The 25,247-nt window shown below is 36.8% G+C and overlaps 1 protein-coding gene across 1 annotated transcript in view; it reads right to left on the bottom strand.

The window, feature by feature from the left end:
- LOC150086168 (zinc finger FYVE domain-containing protein 9-like) overlaps positions 1 to 25,247 on the bottom strand; it is a 54,652-nt gene that overhangs the window by 5,544 nt on the left and 23,861 nt on the right. The window contains exons 3-4 of the mRNA XM_090374435.1: positions 12,182 to 12,328; positions 7,425 to 7,569 (exon numbers count right to left, since the gene is read on the bottom strand). Coding sequence (XP_090230561.1) covers positions 7,425 to 7,569; positions 12,182 to 12,328 — 292 coding nt within the window. The remainder of the gene's footprint in view (positions 1 to 7,424; positions 7,570 to 12,181; positions 12,329 to 25,247) is intronic.

The following is a 25,247-nucleotide window of genomic DNA, read 5'->3' on the forward strand; positions in this document are numbered from 1 at the left end:
GTGATAGAATAGTTACTGATTTGTGTAGAAGAGGTGATGTATATAAAGATATAAACAATAAATTTAAATTTATATATGATTATAGCAAAGAAGCATTTATGCATTGTAAAACTTGTATTGAGGGAATTTATAATAAGGATGCAAATGTTGATAAATTGAAAGTGGAAATGGAACAGTTTGATATATTAAGTAAGGCTGAGAATGTAGTTACTGCTTCTGAAAAATTAAATTTTATAATCGAAAACAAAATTATATCCACATTTCCTAATGTCAGAATAATTTTAAGATTGTTTTTACATTGCCAATGAGCAATGCCGAAGGAGAGCATTCATTTTCCGTACTGAAACTGGTAAAAAATTATTTAAGCAGTACTCTTTCGGAACAAAAGCTTAATGCACTGGCAATACTGTACATAGAAAAGGATATTCTAAAAACTCTTTGTTATGAGGATATTATTAATAAGTTTACAGATGTCAAAATTAGAAAACAAAAATTTTAAATTTCTTAAAATAATTTAATACTGATTTTTTATTTTCATTTTATTTTTTTTGTAATAATAAAATAACAATTTTATTGTTATTTTATAAATAAAATAAAATAAAATAAAAATTAACACAACTTCAAAAATTGTGATTTTTTTTAAACAAATACCACCCTCATTCTTGTTTATATAAGGACCCCCATCTTTCATTTGTATGCCTAGGGTCCGAAAAGCTCTAGATGCAGCCCTGCAAGTGCCATAGTTTTATGCTGAAAATTTTGATTCTATAAAAGAATTGTTTCCTTGGATAGCGTGCATTTTTGTTGGTTCCTTGGATAGCGTGTATTTTTGTTGGTTCCTTGGATAGCGTGTATTTTTGTTGGTTCCTTGGATAGCGTGTATTTTTGTTGGTTCCTTGGATAGCGTGTATTTTTGTTGGTTCCTTGGATAGCATGTATTCAGTGGCCATTGGTAGGGCTAAGGCAATGCTTTCTGATTCTTTGGCTAGAAAAGACATTGTTCATTCACACCTATTTCAGCTAGATACCTAGTTGTACAACGAAACTTGAAACGTGGGAACTTTCTTTGTGCAGCACAACTGGAAAGATGGAAAAAGCTGAACTGCAAATATCAACCATGTCTGGAGGTGTAGGAGAGGAAATAAGAAGCAAATACAATAATGTTTTAGAAAAAAATGCACGATTTCACACTTTAAAGAAAATAGATGAATTTATAAATGGGAAAGGAAATGAACTTCCATTTCGAGTAGAGACTTCAATAGCTCACATTTTTAAATACAGTCCAGTCACTTCCAGAGAAGGTCATTCTCTGCGTATAAAAATGATCTTGGACAATCAACACCACAAATATATAAGGGACCAATTTGAGAAACATATTACTGTGTATTGTAACAAAAATTATTGTAGGTGTGAGTTTAAAGGAAAAGCTTTTAAAAAAAAGATGTTAAAACTTTTCATAAATGGTTTTATTACTTTAACTTTGAATAAAAAGAAATTACAGTTCAATTAATTGTAATAAACAAGTAATAAATGTAAAAAAATTTAGTGCATATATTAACATTTTGGTGCATATAATCCGATGTCTACTCACTGATGATTAAATTTCTATCAATCAAAATTTTAATATGGGACATTACATTCATTTATAAATATGAGCCCTGAGTGAAAAGAAAATGCAATATTCAGTTCCCGTTATAATACAACTACAGTTTGAAATGAAACAACTCACTGACATGATCAGTTACCACAAAAAAAGAAAACATACTTGAAATAGTCAGTTTATTAATATGTTCTATTTATACTCTGGCAAAATCACATAGGTTAGAAGGGTTTTTGACATAAATACAATCATTAATCATATTTAGCAGTCAAGTGAGCTTGAACTTAAACCACAGCCAATTCAAATGTGTGTGCTACTGCACTGAATAATTTGTACAATAACTTTGCTGCTTTCATTAATAATCTTATATTATTAATGCAGAAAAATTTATTAAAAAATGGTCACTTTCTACAACTGTTCTTATTCAGTTAAGAAGCACAATAATAATATCAATTATGGAAAGCTTTTAGAAAGTATGTTAAAACTAGGTGCTATTTTATAGAAAATTGTAATATTAACGTGCAATAATCATTGGGTATACAATAAAAAAATAAAATAATAAAATAAAAAAAATAAAAATAAAAAAAAGTGTAATTTTATTTAGAAAAGTATAAAAACAGGTTCTTGAAATATACTTCTTAGGACACAATTTTTCATTTATGATCAAAGCATTGACTTTTACACTTAAAGATTAAAAGAAACAAAATCTTTCTTCCAGTTAAATATTCATGGTTATGTGTACAAAACTAGAATAAAAAAGGGACCATTTACAATGAAGTAGGTAAATGTTACAATTGGGGTATTTTCTTACAAAGGTGCAATATCATTACCTTTATCCCAAGACACCACAATAAAATAAAATAAATGAAAAAACAAAGCAACATGCACACTCAGCAGTCCCAGGAGTAGACAATCAAACAATCACCAAAGCATGGGTACAAATTATCTATAAAAATAAAAAACCAAAGACAGGAACTCATGAGCACCAAATACAAATGGGTGTCTTCCTATATAATTCATATCCTAAATGTGAGCTGAATAGAAAATATTTCACTGTGTTCTTAGGTTAAGAACATATTTATTACAGGACAAGTTAATATTAGTGTAGTGTTGGTTGTCAAGCTGCACTGGGATTTGTAATGGGGAAGTCTTGTCTCTGACCAATTTGGATACTATGATGTGGTCACAAAGGAACTGGATGCAAAAAATAATTTTGATATCATATACTTGATACTTGGATTTCAGGAAAGATTTTGATACTGTTACACATGGAAGACTGCTGTACAAATTGGAGCAGTATGGCATTAAGGACAAGTTGCTGTAATGGATAAAGGGATGGTTGAGTGGGAGATGGCAGAGAGTGGTAATAAATGGACACTGTTCTACATGGACTAATGCTATTAGTGGAGTCTCACAGGGTTCGGTGCTGGGCCCATTGTTGTTCTTTTATCAATGATATCGATGAAGGTATATATCTGGCTTATTGTCCAAGTTTGAAGATGATACAAAGGTTGGCAGGGTTGTTAATCACACTAAAGACAGTATGCTACTACAACAGGATCTAGAAAAGTTAGGCAGATGGGCCAGGAAGTGGCAACTGAAGTTTAACATTGAAAAATGCAAAGTACTGCATATGGGTTGCAATAACACCAGGGAAATGTACCAACTGTGTGCTACTACCAGGGTGGTAGAGAATGAAAAAGACCTCTGGTAATTGTGCAATCAGATATGAAGTTCTCTGGGGAGTGCAGATGGGCTGCCAGAGCAGGTCATGGAATTTTGTCAATGATATATAGGAATTCTGCAAGCAGAGACAAGGAGGTGATTATCCCTTTGTATAAGGCAATGGTCAGGCCACACCTTGAGTACTGTATACAGGTCTGGAGTCCTCATTTTAGGAAGGATGTAGAGCTGTTGGAACGAGTACAGAGAAGAGCAACAAGATTAGTGAATGGAACAAATGGTTGCTCTTACAAAGAAAGGCTTAAGTTTTGCAAATTACAGTGTCTGGGGACTAGGCATCTGCGAGGTGATCTGATTGAGATGTATAAAGCCTTGAATGGTTTGAGCATGCTCAATGCTGATGGGATTCTTCCTCTTGCTCAGAATAATCATCTGAGAGGGCATAAATTCAAATTGAGGAAAGACAGATGTAGGATAGATGTGTGGAAGTTTGCCCTTAGCCAGCCGGTAGTTGGTTGGTGTAACAGACTTTCATCCTTTGTTGTGGAAGTTGATAGCTTAAATAAATTTAAGGCTGAGCTGGACAGGTATTTGGAATGAACGGAGGGGTGAAATGGGAGTGGTTTTTTTTGGCTGATGCTGCATAAGCTTGCTTTGTTGCATCATATGCCTTGGTGCCTCCGTAGCCAGGTGGGAAGGAGCAGCAGTGCGTAGCACACACTTCTTGATTAGACCGGGGTTCGAGCCTGTCACCACCAAATACGGAGGATGCGGGAAGGTCAGGGAATGGCTACCGCATATTCCCGGAGCAATATGGCCTTAGTTGCTAATGCTCCTAAAAACCAAAACAAACAAACAAACAACAATCATATGCCTCTTCTGCTAATGCTAATTTCCTTGCTCAGCACTTTCAAATTTTGAGGAGAAAAAATCTGAGATTGGAATGAAGAAAATGAATTTTCAAAGACATTTGGTATTTATTAAAGACATAACAGTATTTATTAATTGGTATAAAAAGCCTAGTAGTTTCTATAATTATTTCCCCTGAATGCTTCCCATTTAGATTTTGTTGTTAACATCATTAGTTCGTCCCACTGTACAGAATTTAAAAACAGTCTTGAGATCACTGTAGTCTTCTTTATGAAAGAATGGCGTCTCCGTAGCCAGGTGGGAAGGAGCAGCAGTACGTAGCACATGCTTCTTGATTAGACCGGGGTTCAAGCCCGTCACCACCAAATACGGAGGATGCGGAAAGGTCAGGGAGTGACCACCGCATATTCCTGGAGCAAATGGCCTTAGTTGCTAATGCTCCAAAATAACTAACTAACTTTATGAAAGCAAAATCCCTTCCCTTTACCCTTGATAGTAAATTCCAGATCAATACACTATGACCACTTAATGAATGAAAAATCACTGCTGATAATCAGATCAAAAGTGTTGATCTCTTGTTGCCTCTCTGACATGTTGCTGTAGTAAACAGTCAGCGAATAAATCCACAACAGCCTTGCTAGTGTGTAAGTGACTAATCCACAAGTTCCATTCAATATCTGGACAGTTTAAGATTCCTCATGATAAGACATTCTGATTTACTGGCTCACTATTCCTCTGTATAGCTATTCGTTGTACTCAACACAGTCATTAGGCCTATAACACACTCCTACTCTCATTTTTGTTTTCCCAGTGTTTATGTCACACCAAACTGACCCAATATTGCACTGGCCATCGATGTCAACTGGATGCAATGCCTTAGATTTTATGTGCATCTTAACTAAGAGTATAACCTCCCTCCTATCCTGTCTGTCATTTCTTTACACATTATACTCACCATGTTCAAATTCCAAACCTTTAGGTTGGAGTGTATAATACATACATAAGATCACATACGTGTATACATATTTAAAAAAAATTGAGATTTTACATGGTGTTGAAAAGTAGCTCATCTCCTCATAAAAAAGAAAAGAAAAGAAAAGAAGAAAAAGAAAGAAAAAAAAAAAGATGTAAAAAGATAAAATACTATATTTAATGCCATTTCATGCATGTACCTAATATCAACTGCACTTTCAAGAGCAGTTAGATTCAAGTTTTTTTGATGGATCCAGTGAAGTCCACCTAGATAACTACCATTTCCAAGAGGCTCAAGCTGGTAGACTGGTCTCAGGTACTTCACTTCACTGGAGTTTCTGAACTGTAGTCTCACATGAATCTATTCACCCATGTATACATGGATCTTTTCCAATTTTGTTGCTCTATGTACGTTGCACAATAGTTTAGTCTCTGCTAACCAAAGAATGCACTGAGCTTTTCTTTTGCATGTTTGTAATATCAGAAATCCATATCAATCTGAGCCAGTTACTGAATATTCGTAAACTGCCCAACAGTAAGAAAAATATATTCTTTTATTGTGCCTCAAATAGGGCAGTTTTTCTATGTAGGTATAAAATTATAATCAAGACACACCTCAACTGCATAGGATGAAATTCATTGAATAAAAATTTAAAATGATGAAAAATTTTAAAGATGAAAAACTAAATGTTATAACCCCTATCTTGGGAACTACTTCAGTAGCAAATTAAAACTACTTATTTACAAAACGGCACCTGTTTTAACACAATTACAGAAGAATAAAAGCAATACAGGGTTAAAAATGCATACTGATGAGGAAATACAAGGGGTGGACAAAATAACAGAAACATCTGATATGAAAGTAGTAGTTTTTGTAATGGTTATATGATGTATTTATGAACATGCAGTGATGAAGGTTTTTTTTTTGTTTCTTGCAGGGGGTTGTCCTGTGAAGGAATGACAATAAAAGCCAATGTTTATTTAGAGGTGTATAAAAAAGTACATGAAGAAAATGACTGAACCTGAATTCCAAAAAGGTCAAATTATTGGTGCACGTTGAGTAGGGACATCGGTGACTAAAACTGCTGATTTGTTTTATGCATCCAGAGCAACTGTATTGAAAGTGATGCCTGCATCCATCAATTATGCAAAAAAAAGGGAACAAACTGTGATAGAAAATTGAAGCTGACTGAAAGACACTGAAAAGGGTTGCAGCCCAAAATAAAATTAAAAAAAAAAAAAAAAAAAACCACTGCCTCAAAAATAACTGCAAAACTTAATGCAAATCTCAGCAATCCAGTTTCTAGCAAAACAGTTTGGCAAGAAATTCATAAAGCTGAATTTTATGGCAGAGGTGTTATTGCCAAGTAACTCATTACCAATGGTAATGCTAGAAAGAGGATGCAGCAGTGAAAGGAGTACAAAAACTGGACACTTGATGATCGGAAACATGACATTTTCAGACAAATCATCATTCACACCTTTTCCAACATTAGGGAGAGTTTGTTTGGTGAATGCCAAAGGGAATGCATCATCCTGACTGTCTTGTGCTAACCATCAAACATGGAGGAGGATCAACAATCACTTGGGCAGCAATATCTTGGTATTCTTTACATGCTATCATCACTCTTAATGGGCAATTACTGCCACTGATTATCTTGATACCCTAGGTAAACAGGTTTATCCCATGATGCCAGTTGTTTCCCATGAATGATGACATGTTTCAAGATGATAACCCTCCAACATACACACACAGCCAGATGTGTTCAATCTTTCTTTCAGGTGCATGAAACCGAAGCTAAGCATCCCCCATGGCCTGCACAATCACCAGATAAACATTGAGTCACTATGAGCATATTTGGAGAGGAGAGTGAGAAGCATATTTCCCCCACCTTCATCACTCAAAGAACTTGAAATATTCCTCAATTAAAATGGTCCAATACTCCTCTTACAACAGCTCATGATTTATTTGAATTTATTCTGTGAAGCATACAAGCTGTTTTAAAAGCAAAGGGTGGCCCAATACCATATTATTGCATATGTAACTCTTATCACAGGTGCTTCCATTATTTTGTCCATCCCCTATACATATCAACATCATCTAGGAAAACTTGATGTCCAAAAGATTTTTCATCAATAAGTTCTGCATTTCTATTAAATATATTCATCCCATGTAATGGGAGTGTGCCTGATTTAGAAAAATATTCTAAAATAAAGATGTTTCAAATTTTTTTGGAAATTAAAATTCAAAATATACATAATTTTATAATCAAAAGAAGAACTTCCGATTAATTCATACCCTATCTCGTTCAGCATCTAACGTGACCCTGAGTCCTATTTTGGTTAAATCTGCTTCAACTAATTCATCCAAATGAGGAGTTAGAGCCAGACAGCAAGCATCTGCAACTGCTTCAGCTAACCGACTAGGATCTGTTGTATCAGGACTGAAAATGAAGAATAAATTATATTTCTTTTAATACACAGAAGTTTGACATTAGCTTTTATAAACTCAAAATTCATTCATGCAAGTACATTTATTAATAGTTAATTTTATAATATACACTGAGTGGAAAGAAATCATGGGATACCTACCTAGTAACGGGTAGGCCCACCTTTCGCAAGGATAAGGGCAGTCGCATGGCGAGGCATTGAGTCCACTAATTCATGAAACCGCTCTACAGGCATTTCCATCTGTGCTTGCTGCACCACTGTCCATAATTCTGTCACATTCCTGGGTGGAGGATCCAAAGCTTGAATGGACCTTCCTACAGCATCCCAAAGCTGCTCCACAGGGTTCATGTCCAGTGAACAGGGAGGCCATTCCATGGTGGTAAAAATCTGCGGAATGCTCTTCAAACCATGTTCTAGTCACCATGGCTCTGTGGTGAGGTGCACTGTCCTGCTAGAAGAGTCCATTGTCCTGTGGATGCACAATGACCAGAAGGGATGCAGATGGTCTGTAAGGATTGACTTGTAACCTGGACTGTTCAGAGATGCATCTAGACGTACCAGATCTCCCGAGTATGCCAGCTGAACACGTCCCAGATCATTACTAGCCATCCACCTGCCCAAACGGTTCCTTGTTGACACCCTCCTGTCCACTCGAAATAACTGGAAACGGGACTCATCAGACCAGGAGACCCATCTCCAATCATTCAAGATCCAGTGCCAAAGTTGTTTTGCCCAGTTGAGGCACAGAGTCATGTGTCGTGATGTTAGCAATGGGACTCTGGTGGGTTTGCAGCTCCCATAGCCTATTGCGGCTAATGATCGTACAGTGGCCTTGATGGAGACATTTCTGGCACCTCGTTGAAATCGGCGGTGATTTGTGCCACTGTCGCTTCCGATTGGCTGAAATAATGCGAGACAGAGGTCGATGGCCACATTCATCCACAACCTTTCTCTGCCCACGATGAGATGTTATTCTGGAAATGGCATATTTCCAATACACTCTTGATACAGTCGAACAGGGATAGTGCAATTTCTGTACCACCCCCGCAATAGATTGACCCATGCATCGGGCACCCACTATCATCCCACTTTCAAAGTCTGTTAACTCACGACAATTATCCATACTGATACTGATTTACCGTCTACGTGAATGCAGTGTACCTATATACCTGCCAAGTGGTGGGTTTGTCCACTAGTGAGAGGGGTGACAGCATCACGTCCAGGAACAAGGTATCCCATGGATTCTATCCTTTCAGTATACAAGAGAACCTTGCACTTCATAACTCTGCCATTCACTGATTTACTTATTCATAGCACAATCTTTGAGTGTGCTCTGAGCATGGGCAGCTGCTTTGATCAAAATTTCAAGTTTGGGCTCCGATCATTTTTGCTCATCACATCAGGTGTGCAATCATTTACCAAACTTAAAATTGCTTGGAAATTGTTGGTTATATGCACCAACAGGAAACTTTGCCATAGCTATGCTTTCATTAGCCTCAAAATGCCGGCCAATCAATTGCAGTTTGAATGGTGAATTTTGTAGTTTATAGGTGAAGAACATAAAAGAAATGGATATGTACTTGTAACAGTTCTCTCTATTCAACATGTGTCAGTTACACAGAGGAAAATAAGGTAGAAGAGAATAATTTATTACAATCAATCTGTATGAAGTTCTTTTCTTGTTATCATTTTAATTTTTAGCATGTCAGCTAATTAGGCCACAGTACACTATGCTTATGGTGCACGCTACACAATAGAACTGTAGAAACTACAATTCTGTTGTGTAGTGTGCACCAACACAAGTACACTGCTTGTTCATATACCAACATGCCTATGAACCAGCAACAGGCCAACATGCATATTATGTAGGCTAGGAAAGTACCATGTTTTCCTAGCTACCTGTTCACACCTCACAGAAAATTTCACATCTGATTGTATCATAAAAACTAAGTTCTTTTTCTGTCCTGAAACACTTAATTCCTCTTCTCCTAGCTTATAAGCATTCCTATTCCCTAAAAGCAATGCTTGACATTATTTAGGCCATATCAGCAACTGATCCAAGTCACCTTTGTAGCAACATGCTATGGTTCTGGGATTTATTTTAAAATTTAACAGCCTCTTAACACAAAGTATCCTTATTATAACATCCTTCCTTACCTTCACACCATTAGCAAACCCTGACAGCTTCCCCTGTACTGCTTCAATGTCATTAACTCAGAAGAGAATAAGAAGTCTTAGCAATGGAGGATCTTACCAGTAATTCCACTCTGTTCCAGTATAGATACATAATCTTTCATGCAGAACTAAATCAAAAGCTCAACTAAATTCATGGTAAATAACATTTCAAGGTATTTTTTACAAAGATACCTTGCAAGCTGAAAAGCTACTCTAATTTCCATATGCTTTTAACCTCTCCATTAGGACATGTTTTTTTTTTTTTTTTTGCAGACATCTTTGGGAAAAGGCATCCATGAATGGCAAGGTCCTACTGTACATACAATAATGCATCACATAGAAAATGATACCAAATAGTCACTGTCTGAAAATAGTTTATAACACCAGCATTTATCTATATAAGCATAACAAAGAGATTAAAGTTATTAGATCAGGTACAACATATATAACTGATCTAAACAAGTCATTATAATAAGTGTACGAAATTTAGTTTTGAAGGGCATACTGAATGCAAGATACTTTTTACAACAATAAAAATTTTCTTTCCCTACATTAACAACTGTAAAAGTTTTTTTTTTATTTGCTTCTTAATGGCATTTATAACTTGGAATTAATGTTCCTCATTTATTCTGAATTGTAATTATTATAGTCATGATGCAGGACAATTAGATAAGAGAAATAATGCAGAATTCTGTGCTAGTTAACCAGCAGGTAATTTAACCCTTTAATACAAGCAACTCTTTACTTGAGCCCTGTGTTTCTCAGACATTTTTCAAAGAGAAATAGCAATGGCCCAGGAAGAGATCTTGCAAACTTTCAAGTTAATCTCTTATTTGTTTTGTCAATAACACAATCTGCTATCAAAAAAGCACAGAACCTAACCCAGGGATCTCCCAACAAAATACAGTGGACCCCTGCTTTAAATGATCCGTGAAAATCGGTGGATAAAATGCTATCAAAAACAGCGACCATTTCTAGCAAAGATCATTTCATAATTTCTGCAAGTATTTGTAAGTTAGTCACACAAACTGCCAGAAGCCATGCCACTGAATGTCAGATTCTGCATCTTTTTCTGCAACTGATTGCCAAATGCCAACACTTATAGTAAACTAAATCTTCTAGTCTTACAGACCGCAGTTTGCATTAAGAAACAATATAGCAAGTGAAAAAATGTCAACATACACAGCAAGTTACATTTCAGGCACATTATGAGCAAAAAAACAATGATTTTATGATAAACTGAGAATATTTTGTTTCTACAGGATTACATTAATTGGGTGTAAAACAATTCAGTGAATGCACAACAATTTTTGTATCACATACAGACCAGAAATTAAGAAGTTCAATGAAGTAAAAGATTTGGGAAACCAAGAGAAATTTTCACCGAGACAGGTGGAATGCAGAAATTTAGAAAATATAAAAAAGAAAATAATGTATTTTTTTAAATTAGTTTATTTTGTGTAAAAGCACAACTCAATCCTGTGAGAATGCACTACTTATCTTCAGTATGACTGTCCATCCATATTGCAACTTTACAAATGTGGACAGACAATCATGCTAAACATAACAGCTACATACTCAACCAATCCATGCTCCTATTCCAGGATCGTGCAATATCGTACCTGCAATAGTATATTCTTTGGGGCTCCCCGATTTCTATTAGTTTGTTTTTTGGGAGGGCTCAAACAAATCTTTCTGAAACAGCTAAATATAAAATATCATGAAAATCCATCCACTGAAAATCAACTTTATTAAATGTGGATGGTCAGACAAAGAAATAACTGCCAGATTTACACTGCACTGATTTTAATGAAATTTTGATACCTCAGAGAAAGTGTTAAAAATAACAGAAATTCAAGTTAAAAATAAGAGCACTCAATGACAAGAATGCTACAGTTGCGCGCACGCACGCACGCACGCACGCACACACACACCACACACACACAAACACGTGCACGCACGCACTATATCATGCTGACTAAGCTGTCACAGCATGAGGAATAAAATCTGAGGACCATAACTCAGCACAGTTACGTTTAAAACTTGAAGCAGACCACCCTAAATTTGAAATAAATTTCATTGTTTAAGATAAGTGCAACGTTAACAGTCAGGAGGTCTAATGGAAATGGCCATTTACAATATTAATCTTATGATTTTTTTTTTTATTATTTCTCCTGGCTACCAAAATCTATAAGCCAAAAATACAAAACAAGTGAGTTAGAAAAGTGCACACACAAACATTATGGAACTTTAATCCTTTTCTTGAATATTATCAGAAAGATTTCCATGATTATTATTATTATTATTTATAAGACATCTGAAAATATTAAGGCAAAGGGCAACTACTCTAGAAACATCACCCCAATTTTATCTACAATGAACCTTCCAAAATGTCATACAGCTATATATATGAAATGAACATAAACCTACCTCCTTCCACTGCTGTCTTCCCCCATTTGAATGAAATATACCTCTGTCCAACGTATTAGATAATGTTCCCCAGTATAATCTACACCAGTATGTACACGAACACTTGCCACACCTTCTAAACTTCTGTTATCAATAGAACTCTTAACTCTATTCAGAAAAGAAATATCCAGTATTAATTATATTTTCATCATATTCACAAAATTTTTAGAAAACATAAAAAAAAAAAATTTTAATAGTTATCAAATACACCAAATATCTGAAACACTAAGCTAGCATACACTTGGGATCACTACAATTGAAATACTAACATTTCTGCTCTTTCTTCACAGCACTACTTGAACACCTGCAAACCAATATATTACAGGGTAATTTGTACCCTATCGAACTGTCCCAAGTTTGCAACAAATTCTTTGTGTGTGTGTGTGTGTTGAGGGGAGACATGCCTATGCAGTGGCAGAACTTGGAGAGAAAAAAATGAAGTATCAAAGATATGTATCAGCCATAGTATGACATCACTACTACTTCTTCAAACATTAATGACTGGACAGTAAATATTAACATTTGCTCAAGTGACCACTGTGCATGACCTGTTCTGCACAAACATAATCCTCCACTACAGGACCTTAGAAGATTTTCTTTGCGACGCATCATGTAGAACTGGTTTGATGACTCAATCAACACTGACTTCCCACTAAAAACCATAAACTTCATCCATCAATTTACAGCGTCTGAATTAGCTTCATATGTTAATGATGCTCTCAGCCATGCCTGTTATAAAGCAGCAAAAAAGAAAATTCAGTCCTCCCATCCCACTCCATGGTGGAACCGGGAACTTACTTTGCTTCGTCAGAAAGTGCATCGGGCTAGGGGTACTTACCAGTGACATTGCAGGAGCTGGCCACCTCCTGATGTCGAAAGTCTTAAACCAGAATATCAGGTTCTCAAAAGACCACCACCTGTAAAATAAAATCTTGGCAGAACTTGGTTACTTCTGGCAATCAGGACCCATGGGGCCTTGTTTATCACTTTACCAGGAACAAATCCTATTCTCCTGCTGTTTATTATTTGGTATCTGCTAATGGCACCGAAACTCTCACCTGGAAGGACACTATCTTGGACAATCTGCTTCCTTCTTCGACCTTCACGAGGGCATCTTTATCAAACAGTTCCACAAGCTCCATCCAATGGTTCTTCCAACTTTATTCAAAAAATGTCTGAATGAAACATTTTCTCTGTTATCTGGAAGTCAGCTCTTAAACTAATTCCTAAAACTTTAAACACCCCGAGTGGCGGCAAGTCCTTTCGTCATATTGCTCTGTTATCGCATTTGCCCAAAACACTTGAAAGACTGATTGCTATAAGACTCACTTCTCTTTTCACTAACACCTCTCTTGTATCAGATGATCAATATGGTTTCCGATCAATATGGTTTTTTTTTTTTTTTTGATTTGGTAGTTGTTGGCGCATCGGCTTCTGTGGCCATATTGCACCTCCCAAGGTTTTTGCAGTACTTTGATCCAAGCCCGAGGCGGGAATCGAACCCGCGACCTTTGGGTTGCCGGGCAGGTACTTTACCCACTCGGCTAGCCCGGTCGGCCGATCAATATGGAATGCTTCTGATCGCCCAGAGGATGACTTGACTGCTCATCAACAAATAAGACAGCTCAATAATTCCTACACTATTACTTCTGAATCTCAGCCATTTACACAGCTGGAGGTGGACACAGCTGTCCTAAAAATTAACAAATCTGGTTGTCCAGCCTCGACATTCACGAGGGCATCTTTATCAAACAATTCCACAAGCTCCATCCAACAGTTCTTCCGACTCTATTCAACAAATGTCTGAATGAAACACTTTCTCTGTTACCTGGAAGACAGCTCTTCTTAAACTAATTCCTAAACCTTTAAACACCCCAAGTGGCAGCAAGTCCTTTCGTCATATTGCTCTGTTATCACATTTGGCTAAAACACTTGAAAGACTTCTATAAGACTCACTGCTCTTTTCGCTAACACCTCTCTTGTATCAGATGATCAATATGGTTTCTGAACTGTACGAGGCGCTGAAGAAGCAGTCGTTGAATTCCTTTCTCGAGTTAACTCTGCAAACACTAAATACGTTCTTGCTATTTTCGTTGATTTCTCTGTGGCCTTTGATATGTTATGGTGGTCTAGTTTGTTTGCTCGCTTACGTGCTGTCAATTGTCCTCTTCCTCTTTATAATCTTCTAAGAAGTTATTTTGAAAATCATACAGTTTATTATTTATGGGTCTAATCTGTCTCCTGCTCTGTCACTAGGGGCTGCCCCCAGGGGTCTGTTCTTGACGAATGGCTCCTTAAAACTATTCCTTCTACTTCCAAATTGGCTTATGCAGACGATCTTACCCTGCTGATCCAGGGCAATTCCTCTGTACCTCTCTTGCAAGTACTGCCAATATAGTAATGTCAGATCTCTCAATGGTTCACCATAAATAAATTATCCATATCCTCCAAGAAAACTAAAATAATGCTGGTTAAGCATTATTTTAGTTTTCACGGAATTTTCACTTAATATGTTAAGGCCACCTGTTGTAAAACTTCAAAACAAATCACTGTCCATGGTTTCTTCTCTAAAATTTCTTGGTCTGATCACTGATAGCAAACTTATGTTTATTAAACACTCGGAACATCTCTCAGAGAAAGTCAAAAAACCTACCTTCTCACTTCTGCTTCTCTCTAAACAGTCTTGGGGTCTTAATTCTTGCTCTCTACGGTTATATTACAAAGCTGTGTTTCTACATAATTGTTTCTATTACGCGGCCGCATGGTTCTGGCATGTTAAGAAGTTTCAGTCCAGACAAGTTCATAGCATTCAATGTCAAATGCTTTTAGCAATGTGCAGGGCCTGCAGGACTGTGTGTACCATTGCCATCAACACCTAGATCTTTAACAGAACCTTCTCTCCACTAGTGTCACTGTCCCCAGAAATGAGCTGGACTTGCTGAGCACCAGAGAAAATTACTAGTCCCTGCAAGGATTTGCTTGTCATGCTTTTGATCACCAAAGATGCCTTCTCACTCAACTAGGGAATACCTCCTAGTCTTCCTAGTGGAGGCTCCTGCTGGCACTGGCCTTTGGCCAGTGCAGGATTAGATATATATATATACATGTCTATAAAGGCACTATTTTTCCCCCTCTCTCTTTTACATTATTATTATTTCATTTTATTTATTTTTGCTAGTACCCTGTGTTTGGGCTGCCTGAGGGAAGAGATTTTATTTACTTACTTAAAAAAAAATTTTTTTTTTTTTAATTATATATATATTGCTGACATTAGGGCAGTAAGAGCTGGTAAACCAAATGGTTCCGAGGGCGGCCACGGTACATGCGTAGTTATGGCCTACCTCCCCGTGGTGTAGACAGACCCTGGGCAGGCTTTCCAGGTGATCGCCTGCCTGGAGACAAAACGGCCAGAAACAACTAAACAAAACAACACACACACTGCACGAACATAATATTACACACATTTCTGGCCTTTTACAGTGCTCTGTAATCAGTGTACAAACGTGGAGTTGAACTGACGTTCAGGTGCCAGTCTACATAAGATACCATACATGTCTACATGTCACTTAATTGCAGTTACTAATCATAAATTCTTGGGTGTCATTTTCAATTCAATATTTAAGGAGCAATGTAAATTTCTGAGGAAAAACCTTAGCAGCTCTCTTTGATTTTAAATTAGGTTTGTGTTATATTAAAGATAAGGATACCACTGTGGAATACCCAAACTTATAACTTTATCCTTTCTTATGCCTCACTGAATTGGTCTTCTGCCAGCATGTTCAGTATTATTCAAATACTAGAGGTAAAATGCTGAATTTTAAAATGGCACAATTATAGAACAAAGCAAGGGCACTCCCAGGTATAGGCTAAAGGGGCTATAGCCTTCTTCCTCCTCTACTGTGATTAAAAAAAAATAAGTTTTTTTTTTTTTTTTTTTTTTTTTTGCTGCTACATGATGATTAAAGCTTAATGATTCTCCAGAATCAGACCTTTTGTCCGTAAACATCGATGCAAAGTACCTCTTCAAATTGAACTGCAATTGGATTTAAAGCTTTAAAGGCATACTATAATTCTAATGTATTTGTGTTCTGCGTGCTATCTCTCAAATTGATAGAGGCCATGTAGTATCTCAGGCTGTCATAATCTCCTTTCCCAAAATTAAAACCCATTTCTTTGCCTTTAACAGCTGCTACCTCTCAGCCTTATGATGTCAGCCTTATGTCATCTGGTTTGTGGGTGATAACCAGGTCTAGCCTATTCTTGCCCTATTTTCCGTAACATGCTGATACAAATAACTATCCATATGCTAGATGATATAAAATTTTGTTCTCTATGGTGAGTTTCCTTCCCACTTGCTCCCATCAATTAGGGCAAACTGAAATTATCTATAATAAAACATTCATTCATGCATGCATGCATGCTCGCCCATTCCATCTCTTGTCATACTCTTCACAATCTTCTGGTCTGTACATTACTCCACTCTCATTATATCCATGCTTCTAATTGCACACCACACATGCTATACTAGCATGTGTGGTGTGCAAAAGCTTTTGTCATACTCAGGCTGCTTTTTAAAAGAATCATGGTCTCATTACCCCTTTATCTTTTCTAAATACATTGTTCATAACTACAGGAAGGCCTCGCATAACGCGAGTTCGATTAACGCGAACTTCAGTTAACGCTATTTGAAAAATTATACCACTTTTCACTTGACATGATGCAAATTTCCAGTTAACGCTTTTTTTTTTTTTTTTTTTTTTTTTAAATGCGATAGTTGAAAAAGATTTGAATCTCGCATTAAGCTTATTGTGAGTAGTACGGTCAATAAACAAACACTTGCCTGTTGCCCACCTCGGTGTGTTCCATCGGAAGAAGACGTGTTACTTTTTTGTCTCCTGCTAATAAAGTCAATGCCCACTTGCATAAAAATTCAAATTGTTACTGCGAAGGAGATAACGGTAAAGGAATTAGATGAAATCTTTCGTATCGCATAGAACCTCAAACAAAAGGTTTGATGTTCTCTGCGATATTTATTTCACCAGGGCTCAGAGAAGATTGTTGCCGGCTATCGGAAACTGATTGATGAAAAGAGAAAGTCAACACTGTTCAAATATTTCCGCAACAGTCATTTCTTCATTGTATTTTATGTCAGAGGTTCCCAAACTTTCTCAGTTCACGGCACTCTTAGTGTCTCAGTAATTTTTTTCAAGGCGCACTCAGACCAAAAGAAATACCTAACGGTTCCGCTTAGTAGTTAGGTCCAAACAACTTAATAAGAAATGTTGAAACTGATCTATCTCGAGCTAGTAGTTCGCGCGGTGTCCGACAGATGTTGAGTATCGATGTGTTTCCCTCGAAATTTTAAAATATTCCGTTGCGCGCAGTTTGGGAACCGCTGTTTTATGCAATAAACATTTAATTCCATAATTATTTTCATTATCTTTTACATTGTATACAGTTAAAAAGTTATTTAAAAGGTATTTTTAAAATTCTCTATGGACATTCCAGAAGGTCAAGGACCAATTATAATTTTTCCTATTGGTTATTATATTCGATTAATGCGTTTCCTTTTTGTGTGATGTGCTCGCGGTACAAATTAATCGCATTAATCGAGGCCCTCCTGTATAGTGAAACTCATCCCCTATTTCTGGGAGACACATTTCCACTAGCCCCATTAATGTCATCCTTCACTGTCTTAACCAGGAGTTCAAATTCACTCATTTTATTGATGACATTACTATATACACAGTTAAAACTAAGTTTTCTTGTATAGTTTACTACCTTGACATACTCCCTGAAGTTATTTAAGCTTGTTTACCTAAGCAGTATCTTTCCTTTCATTTGAAATGCTGCTGCCCTAAGAACATCTTGCATATCGGCTGTTGTAGCAACAAACAAGAACTGGAGATGTATGCAAAAATGTTACTTTGAACCATAACATCAGAAAAATGAGTATCTATGTTACCCTGTCTTTTCTAATTATCAATTTGACACGGACCCTTAAAGTATCCTCAATAATACTGGCAAAAGGCCTTGCATTACCTATGTTCAAATGTATTCCATCTCTAGAAAATAGTTTCCATCTACTAAAAGTGAAGGCCATGCAGATAAAAATTTCCTCCCAAAAGCTTTGCAGATTCCTTTAAGTCATGAATTAATCCACAAGCATATATTCCCACCTCTTGTGCTTAGGCAGAATTGAAGACAAATACACATTTTTTTCAGCATGACCCTATATTTATCCAGCAAATCATTATTTCACATGTGCTTAATGTGACATTCCTGCAAGAAAAATAATGCTGTCTTTACCCCCTGTTAAAATCTGATAATCTGTTGGTGACATCACTGCTCATGGCAGACACACTCTAGTTATAGTCTACCTACCCTTATTACAAAAATTTTTTACCCATTTCCCTGAATGAAGTCTCCTCAAAAATCTAAATTGTTTTGGATCAGAGCAGCATGCAATTCACATAATGGGGAAGAATACTGAATTTCTTTATCCAAACAGGTAATCCTTAATCCACCTGTCCATAGAACAAGGAGAAAAATGGCAGCTAGCAGTCACAGAGAGCAGACAAGTTGTGCTAAAATTGATTGATATGTCTCATAAGAAATACTAGTTTCACCAGAAACTTTGTGGATAGTAAACATCAATCACTGCTGATCAGATCATGAACAACTGAATCACTGGTTTTTGAAATTGAAGAACTGCCAGAGTGAGAATCATCTTTAATGGAAAAATGGCTGTCTTTAAATTTTAAGAACCACTGAGAAGTCATTGAACTACATACATTTTCTTCAAAATGCCATGTTTGATATTTTGTAGGTTTCTATGGCACTTTCCCTTATTTGAAACAAAATTTGGTGCAATTGACTGCACATTAAAACCACTCATTTTATAATGCAATGAAACACACAAAACACTTATACAATACATGCTAATTCAAACGGACTGCAGATAAATGAATGAGTCACGTTATTACACCAAACATGTAATTCAACAAAACAGCATGATTTCAAGATACTGCCAGTCCCTGAATTTTTTGTTCACACTTCATACATATCTAACTCATTAACGATTAGATTAACTCTTCGATGGATGCACCTGCAAAACGAACATAGTTGGTTGCAACATATCTCTCAGATACATACTAGGTTTCATATGAAAAAATTAAAGACTATGTTTAAAAATTGCTCTAGTTTATTCATAAATAAAATATACAAGAGTTCAGAATGTTTACACATTAAAAAATTATTTTTACAGAAAATTTTTATATAAAATATCTTTTTTATAAAAAATTATTTTTCATCTTCTTCTTCATGGAACATTGCTTTTTTTAGAACATGATGCACAAATCATTTCTGCATGCTCAAAGCAAAGGTATTGCTTACAATTTATGCAAGAATACCTTGTCAGTCTGGTTCTCTTTGTTGCTTTCAAATAATTAGGGCACTGCTTGCTAATGCTCTCCCATTCTGCACTTGTAGATGGCTCAATACTCTGCAACCTTAGTTGAAGGGAAGTTACACCTTGAGGGACCTGGCTCCTCCAATGAAATTCCTCAGTCACTAATTCTGCAGTTCTAATCCACAGTATCAACTCCAGACTTGGCTGCATTATAAAATGTTACAATTTCTGGTTTCAGCTGATCACCTGTTTTGCAGTTAATGGCATCATCAAAATGCAAGGAGGAAATGAAGATGAAATTCGTTGATTTATTTGGTACATAAGAAAGAACTGTTGCTTCTTCCCTGATGCCAAACAAACTCAATTTTTCAGGTTGGTTCTTGGCTGACACAAATTCAACTGGGAGTTGTGGTTTGTTCTTTTTTATTGTTCCAACATAAGTTGGTTTCTCATCAATAGCTTGATTCTGACATGGAGAGTAACACATTTTGCAGTTTTCCACAAATGAAAATCTCTTATGGCAGCGAGGCAATCATGTTTTCTTCTCTCATCCCTGGTTGTTCGATCATTGAATCTTATACACCTAATGAGGAACTTGAGGCGTTTCTGGTTCATTACTAAGCAAAATTTTTCAATGCCATTTCCATCAGTTCTCATAATTCTTCCAATCTCTGTTGGTTACTCCAAAGTGCTCCAGCTAAATAAAGAAGGCCAATGAAAGCTTTTATCTCAATTTTGTCTGTAAATTTGGCATCTCTTTCCAGGCTGAAGTTTGAATATACTGATTTGTGTATTCAACAAATTTTATCTAAAATTGTGTGTAATAAGGCAGTTCCATGCTTTGGAGGGCATGCTGGCATTTCTTGCTTGACCAATAACTCCAGGCAATTTTGTTAGATTTTGAGATCTGCACCAAATTTGTGTTGATCTCTTTACTTTCCTCCACTTTGTTGATCTATCCTTTCCTATGAAAAAAACTGCCAGTGTCATTCGTTCTCTTTGTTTCAACCTTCCTCCTCTGATGTAGCATCTTGTGCACTCTCCGAGTTGTCTTCTATTTGGGTAGTAGTTGTTGGCGCATCGGCTTCTGTGGCCATAATGCACCTCCCAAGATTTTCGCAGTACTTTGATCCAGGCCTGAGGCGGGATTCGAACCCGCGACCTTTGGGTTGCTAGGTAGGCACTTTACCCACCCGGCTAGCCCGGTCGGCGTTGTCTTCTATTGTTTCAACATAATCCCCACTGGATTTTGTCCCGTCATCAAAGTTTTTGTCATTTACTTCCTCAAAAAACATCAGGGCATGAATAATTTCGGCATCATTTGCATTACTTGGGTCTAAGCAATCCATTCTGGCTATCAAAAGCAACACGGCACCACTTATGCAAATGGTTGCACTGTATCTCACAGATATAAACAGCAGATCGAATCAAAACCAAAAGAGGCTTGGGAAAAAAAAAACAATTCCAATAGCTTCCAAGAAGCAATGTAGGAAGCTACTGAGAAGCGCACGCTCACTGCTACATCTTGTCCCAAGAAATAAAAAGATATAATGTATGTATCTGAGAGATACATAGTAACCAATGAAGGTTTAAACTGTCATATATTAACACAAAGACATTGGGTTGAACAGAGTTGTTTAGATTATGAACACAAACAGTTCAAGTGTGTCAGTGTACTGTCACTGTAAATTTGTTCTAAGGCCAGTATGACTGAGATTATCAAGCTGGTGAAAAATAATTTGATATGTACAGTAATTTAGGATTATACTGGCAAATGATGCAAAGAAGCAAGCTTATATGGAATTAGCAAAAAAAAAAAAAAAAAAAAAACTTCCCATATCACCCACCCATCCATCCCCACTAATAATGTGTCTAGTTTTCATTAAGACTATTCAAACTACCTATTTCTACAACACCAAAAGAAAGTTTATTCAATAATCAGTCACCACTGGCTGAAAGCAAATTTCTGCACATCTATCCTGCAACCATCCATTCTCAATTTAAATCTGTATCCCCCTTATGGGTATTTTCTGGGCTAAAGTAAGGTTGCCATCAGCATTTAGCTTACTCAATCCATTCAGAGCCTTAAACATCTATCAGATCTTCTTACAGGTGCCTAATATCCAGATGCTGAAATTTGCAAAAATTTTTTTTTTTCTCTACCCTTTTGTTCCCGTCAATAATCTCAAGCAAGTTCTGTGCACAATGCCCCTACACAAAACTGAAAACCTTAGGCATATCATGCTATAAATGACAAATCCAGTGAACCTAGTGCCTATAACTTTTGGCCACTGGCTATAATGAATATTATCACCATGCATTAAGTTCCAACTTGTAATTCACAACCATGTAATAAAGATTTTGTCGAACAGCTATTCCATTTATTTCATATTCTGCAGTTTACTTTTAATTTTATAGTGATCCCCTAAAAAATCAAACTACAGATGGTTTGAAGTTGGGGAAACAAGTAATCTGGACTTTAAAGTTCTATTGAAATTTTCAAGAAACACAAATGGAGAGAGGGGTTGTTTAAGGAAAAAGAAATAGAGAATAAATGAAGAATGAAGGTTATATAAACTTATAAATGGGTATGCCAGTGTGTTCACTGTAAAAGAGTGCGAGGGGATTATACGAGACCTTGAAGAACAGGGTCAATGCCCTCAAAGGAACAGAAATGAGGGATCCATCAAGCACTGCTGCTCAGCTCAATACTACAGTCCATGCTCAAACTTCAGACAACAAAACAGCATCCTCAATGGCAGAGGTCTCTGGCCCTACCAAAAAAAAGGTATTGTTGGTGGGATGAGAGTAGCCTTGTGCAGGCGAAGTTTTTACTGCTGAGGAACATAGAAGTTTTTTCTGTTTTATTAACTTAAATTGGCTTGGATTGGCATATTAACTTATTTTCTAGAGTAGCTCTATATTCCTAGTTACGACACTTAGTATAAATTTTAAGGTAGACAGATATTTTTGTAAGTTATTACTTAGTATCGGTAAGGGTATCCAATCCACGTGTTTTATAAATTTTGCAGAGCTGGCGAACCGGAAGTTTTTAGCTATAGTTAGCCACTTTATTGACCAATTGTTATATTAAATTATTTTCTGTAAGTAGCTTATAGACCTAGGCAAGATCCTTGATTTATTCTGAATTGAGACAGTGAGATTTTGGAAGTTAATTAATATTTAACTGTCCATAGATTTACTATTCGTAACTTGCCGCCATTGTTATACAATACGTTATATCCCGAACTAGATGGCGTTAGCTTAGTATAGTATATAATATTATCAATTAATCAATAAATTTATTAATCTTGTTGAACTTCATTGTCAATTTAATTGTACTTTTAATTAAATACATAACTTGATACGGAACTTATATAAAGAAACTCGAAGATAATACTTGACACTTAAAAAATATATAAAGATATATAGTGTTACAACTGCATTGGGATACAAGTTTAGGGTTAAAATTTTGTACTGAAACTGAAATTTTATTGAAATTGAATCGGAATCATGACTCAGACCAGAGCAGCAAAGCAAAAGGCTCAAGCTAAATGAAGTGCTGTGGCTCAGGGAAGAACTGAGGGGGAGCAGCTGTCCTCTGAATCACAGCCTTTTAAAATTCACTGCTTGCTTGATGTTTGTGGAGTGGTCAGGTACGGGACATGATATTGCCAAGAAGGATGTCTCTGTGTGCACGCAATGTACGTAGTGTGAGGAAATGACGCGAAAACTCAGCTTTGTTATGGGCCTATATGAGAGCTTGAAGGACAGGATGGATGCCCTCAAAGGATCTAAACTGAGGGGCCCATCAAGCTCTCAGCTGCCCACATCAACACCAAAGCTTGCACTTGATCATCACACAATACAGCGGCAACCCCCAAGGCAGAATGCGCTGGTCTGACAGGAACTAGTAGTTGTTGGTGACTATTGTCAGGGAAACGGGGAGCATGCTACGTAAAAAGGATAGGTGGAACAGGACCAGGGTATGTCTGCCAGGAGCAAAGGTTGATGACATTGTAGAGCAGATATCATTTTTTAAGGGCAAAAAGGGTGATATTGTTGTACACGTTGGCACTAATGATATTAAGAGTAGGAGACCGGCAGAAGTACAGGTCACTGTTGAAAAAAAGGGTGAATTAGGGTTGAATTTGAAAGTGTCTGCAATTCTGCCCAGACATGATAGGAGGGAGTATATGATGAGAGCCTTTTCGATCAATTCAGCACTGGAAAGATTGTGCAAGGTTCAAGGGGTAGAATTTTTTTAAGCCTGGTCTGAACTTGTTAACAGGAAAGACTGCTTCTACAGGGATGGGATACACGTAAATAGAAAGGGTGCAAGAATATTTGCTGATGCTATCGAGGCAGCATTAGGTGGGTCGGAAAAAATACTAGCTTGGGGGGGATACAAGGACTAATAGATTAACAGTAGCCACTGGCAGAGGTGAAAGTGATTCTTGCACTGCTTCTATTGGAATGAACAGCAGCCTGAAAAACAAGATGCAGGGTATTTTAAAGACTGCTGGGAGACATTGCAGTACAAGTAAACACATGGGTTGTGTTAGGGTAGCTAAGAATAGGAACAGGTGCATGTATACTTGCATATACACAAATGCTAGGAGTTTGGTAAATAAATTTGATGAATTTGAGGTATTGCTCAGAACATCCAAGGCAGATAGTGTTGGGATATCAGAGACATAGTGTCACACAGATATAAGGAATGCAGAACTGGAATTTGGGGAGTACAATGTGTACAGGAAGGATAGACAAGGTAGGAAGGGAGGAGGGGTTATACTATCAGTTAAGAAACACATAAAATCCAAGGAAGTGAAGCCAGTCGACATCGCTGGACAGTGCAGTGTCCAGTCAGTTTGGTGTGACATAAGCATTGGGAGATCAAAATTGAGAGTAGGAGTGTGTTATAGGCCTAATGACTCTGATGAGTATAATAAGAAACTGTACAGGGAAATAGAGTGGGCCAGTAAATCAGAGAGTCTTATAATGGGGGAATTTAATTTCCCAGATATTAACTGGAATTTGTGGGTTGGTTGGTCACACACACTAGCAAGGCTTTTGTGGATTTATTGGATGATTGTTTTCTACATCAGCATGTTTGGGAGGCAACTAGAGGGAGTAATCACTACTATCAGTAGTGATTCTTCATGCATTAAGAATCTGCAGATAAAGGAACCACTAGGTGGCAATGATCACAGTGTGCTGAAGTGGGATTTACTCAAAGAGGTAACTACCATCAAGGGTAAAGGGAAGGGTTTTTGCCTTTGTAAAGGTGACTACGGTGGTTTGAGACAGTATTTAAATTCTGTGCGGTGGGACCAACTGATGTTACCAACAGCAAATTCAAAATGGGAAGCATTCAAAGAATTTATCTTGGAAGCTACTAGGCTCTATATACCAACTAAGAAATATTGTTCAAGGTTTAGGCCTAAATGGATGTCAGATGAACTCATGAGACATGTGGCAGAGAAGAAAAATCACGGGATACATATAAATTAATGGGTGACAAGGAAGCCTATGATAGATATAAGATGGTCTGTAACCAAGTCACAAAGGAGATTAGGCAGGCAAAGGCAGATTATGAGAAATCCTTGGCAAAGG

The sequence above is a fragment of the Mastigoproctus giganteus genome, chromosome 5 (assembly GCF_048544385.1).
Source record: "Mastigoproctus giganteus isolate SK-2022 chromosome 5, ASM4854438v1, whole genome shotgun sequence".
NCBI lineage: Eukaryota > Metazoa > Arthropoda > Arachnida > Uropygi > Thelyphonidae > Mastigoproctus > Mastigoproctus giganteus.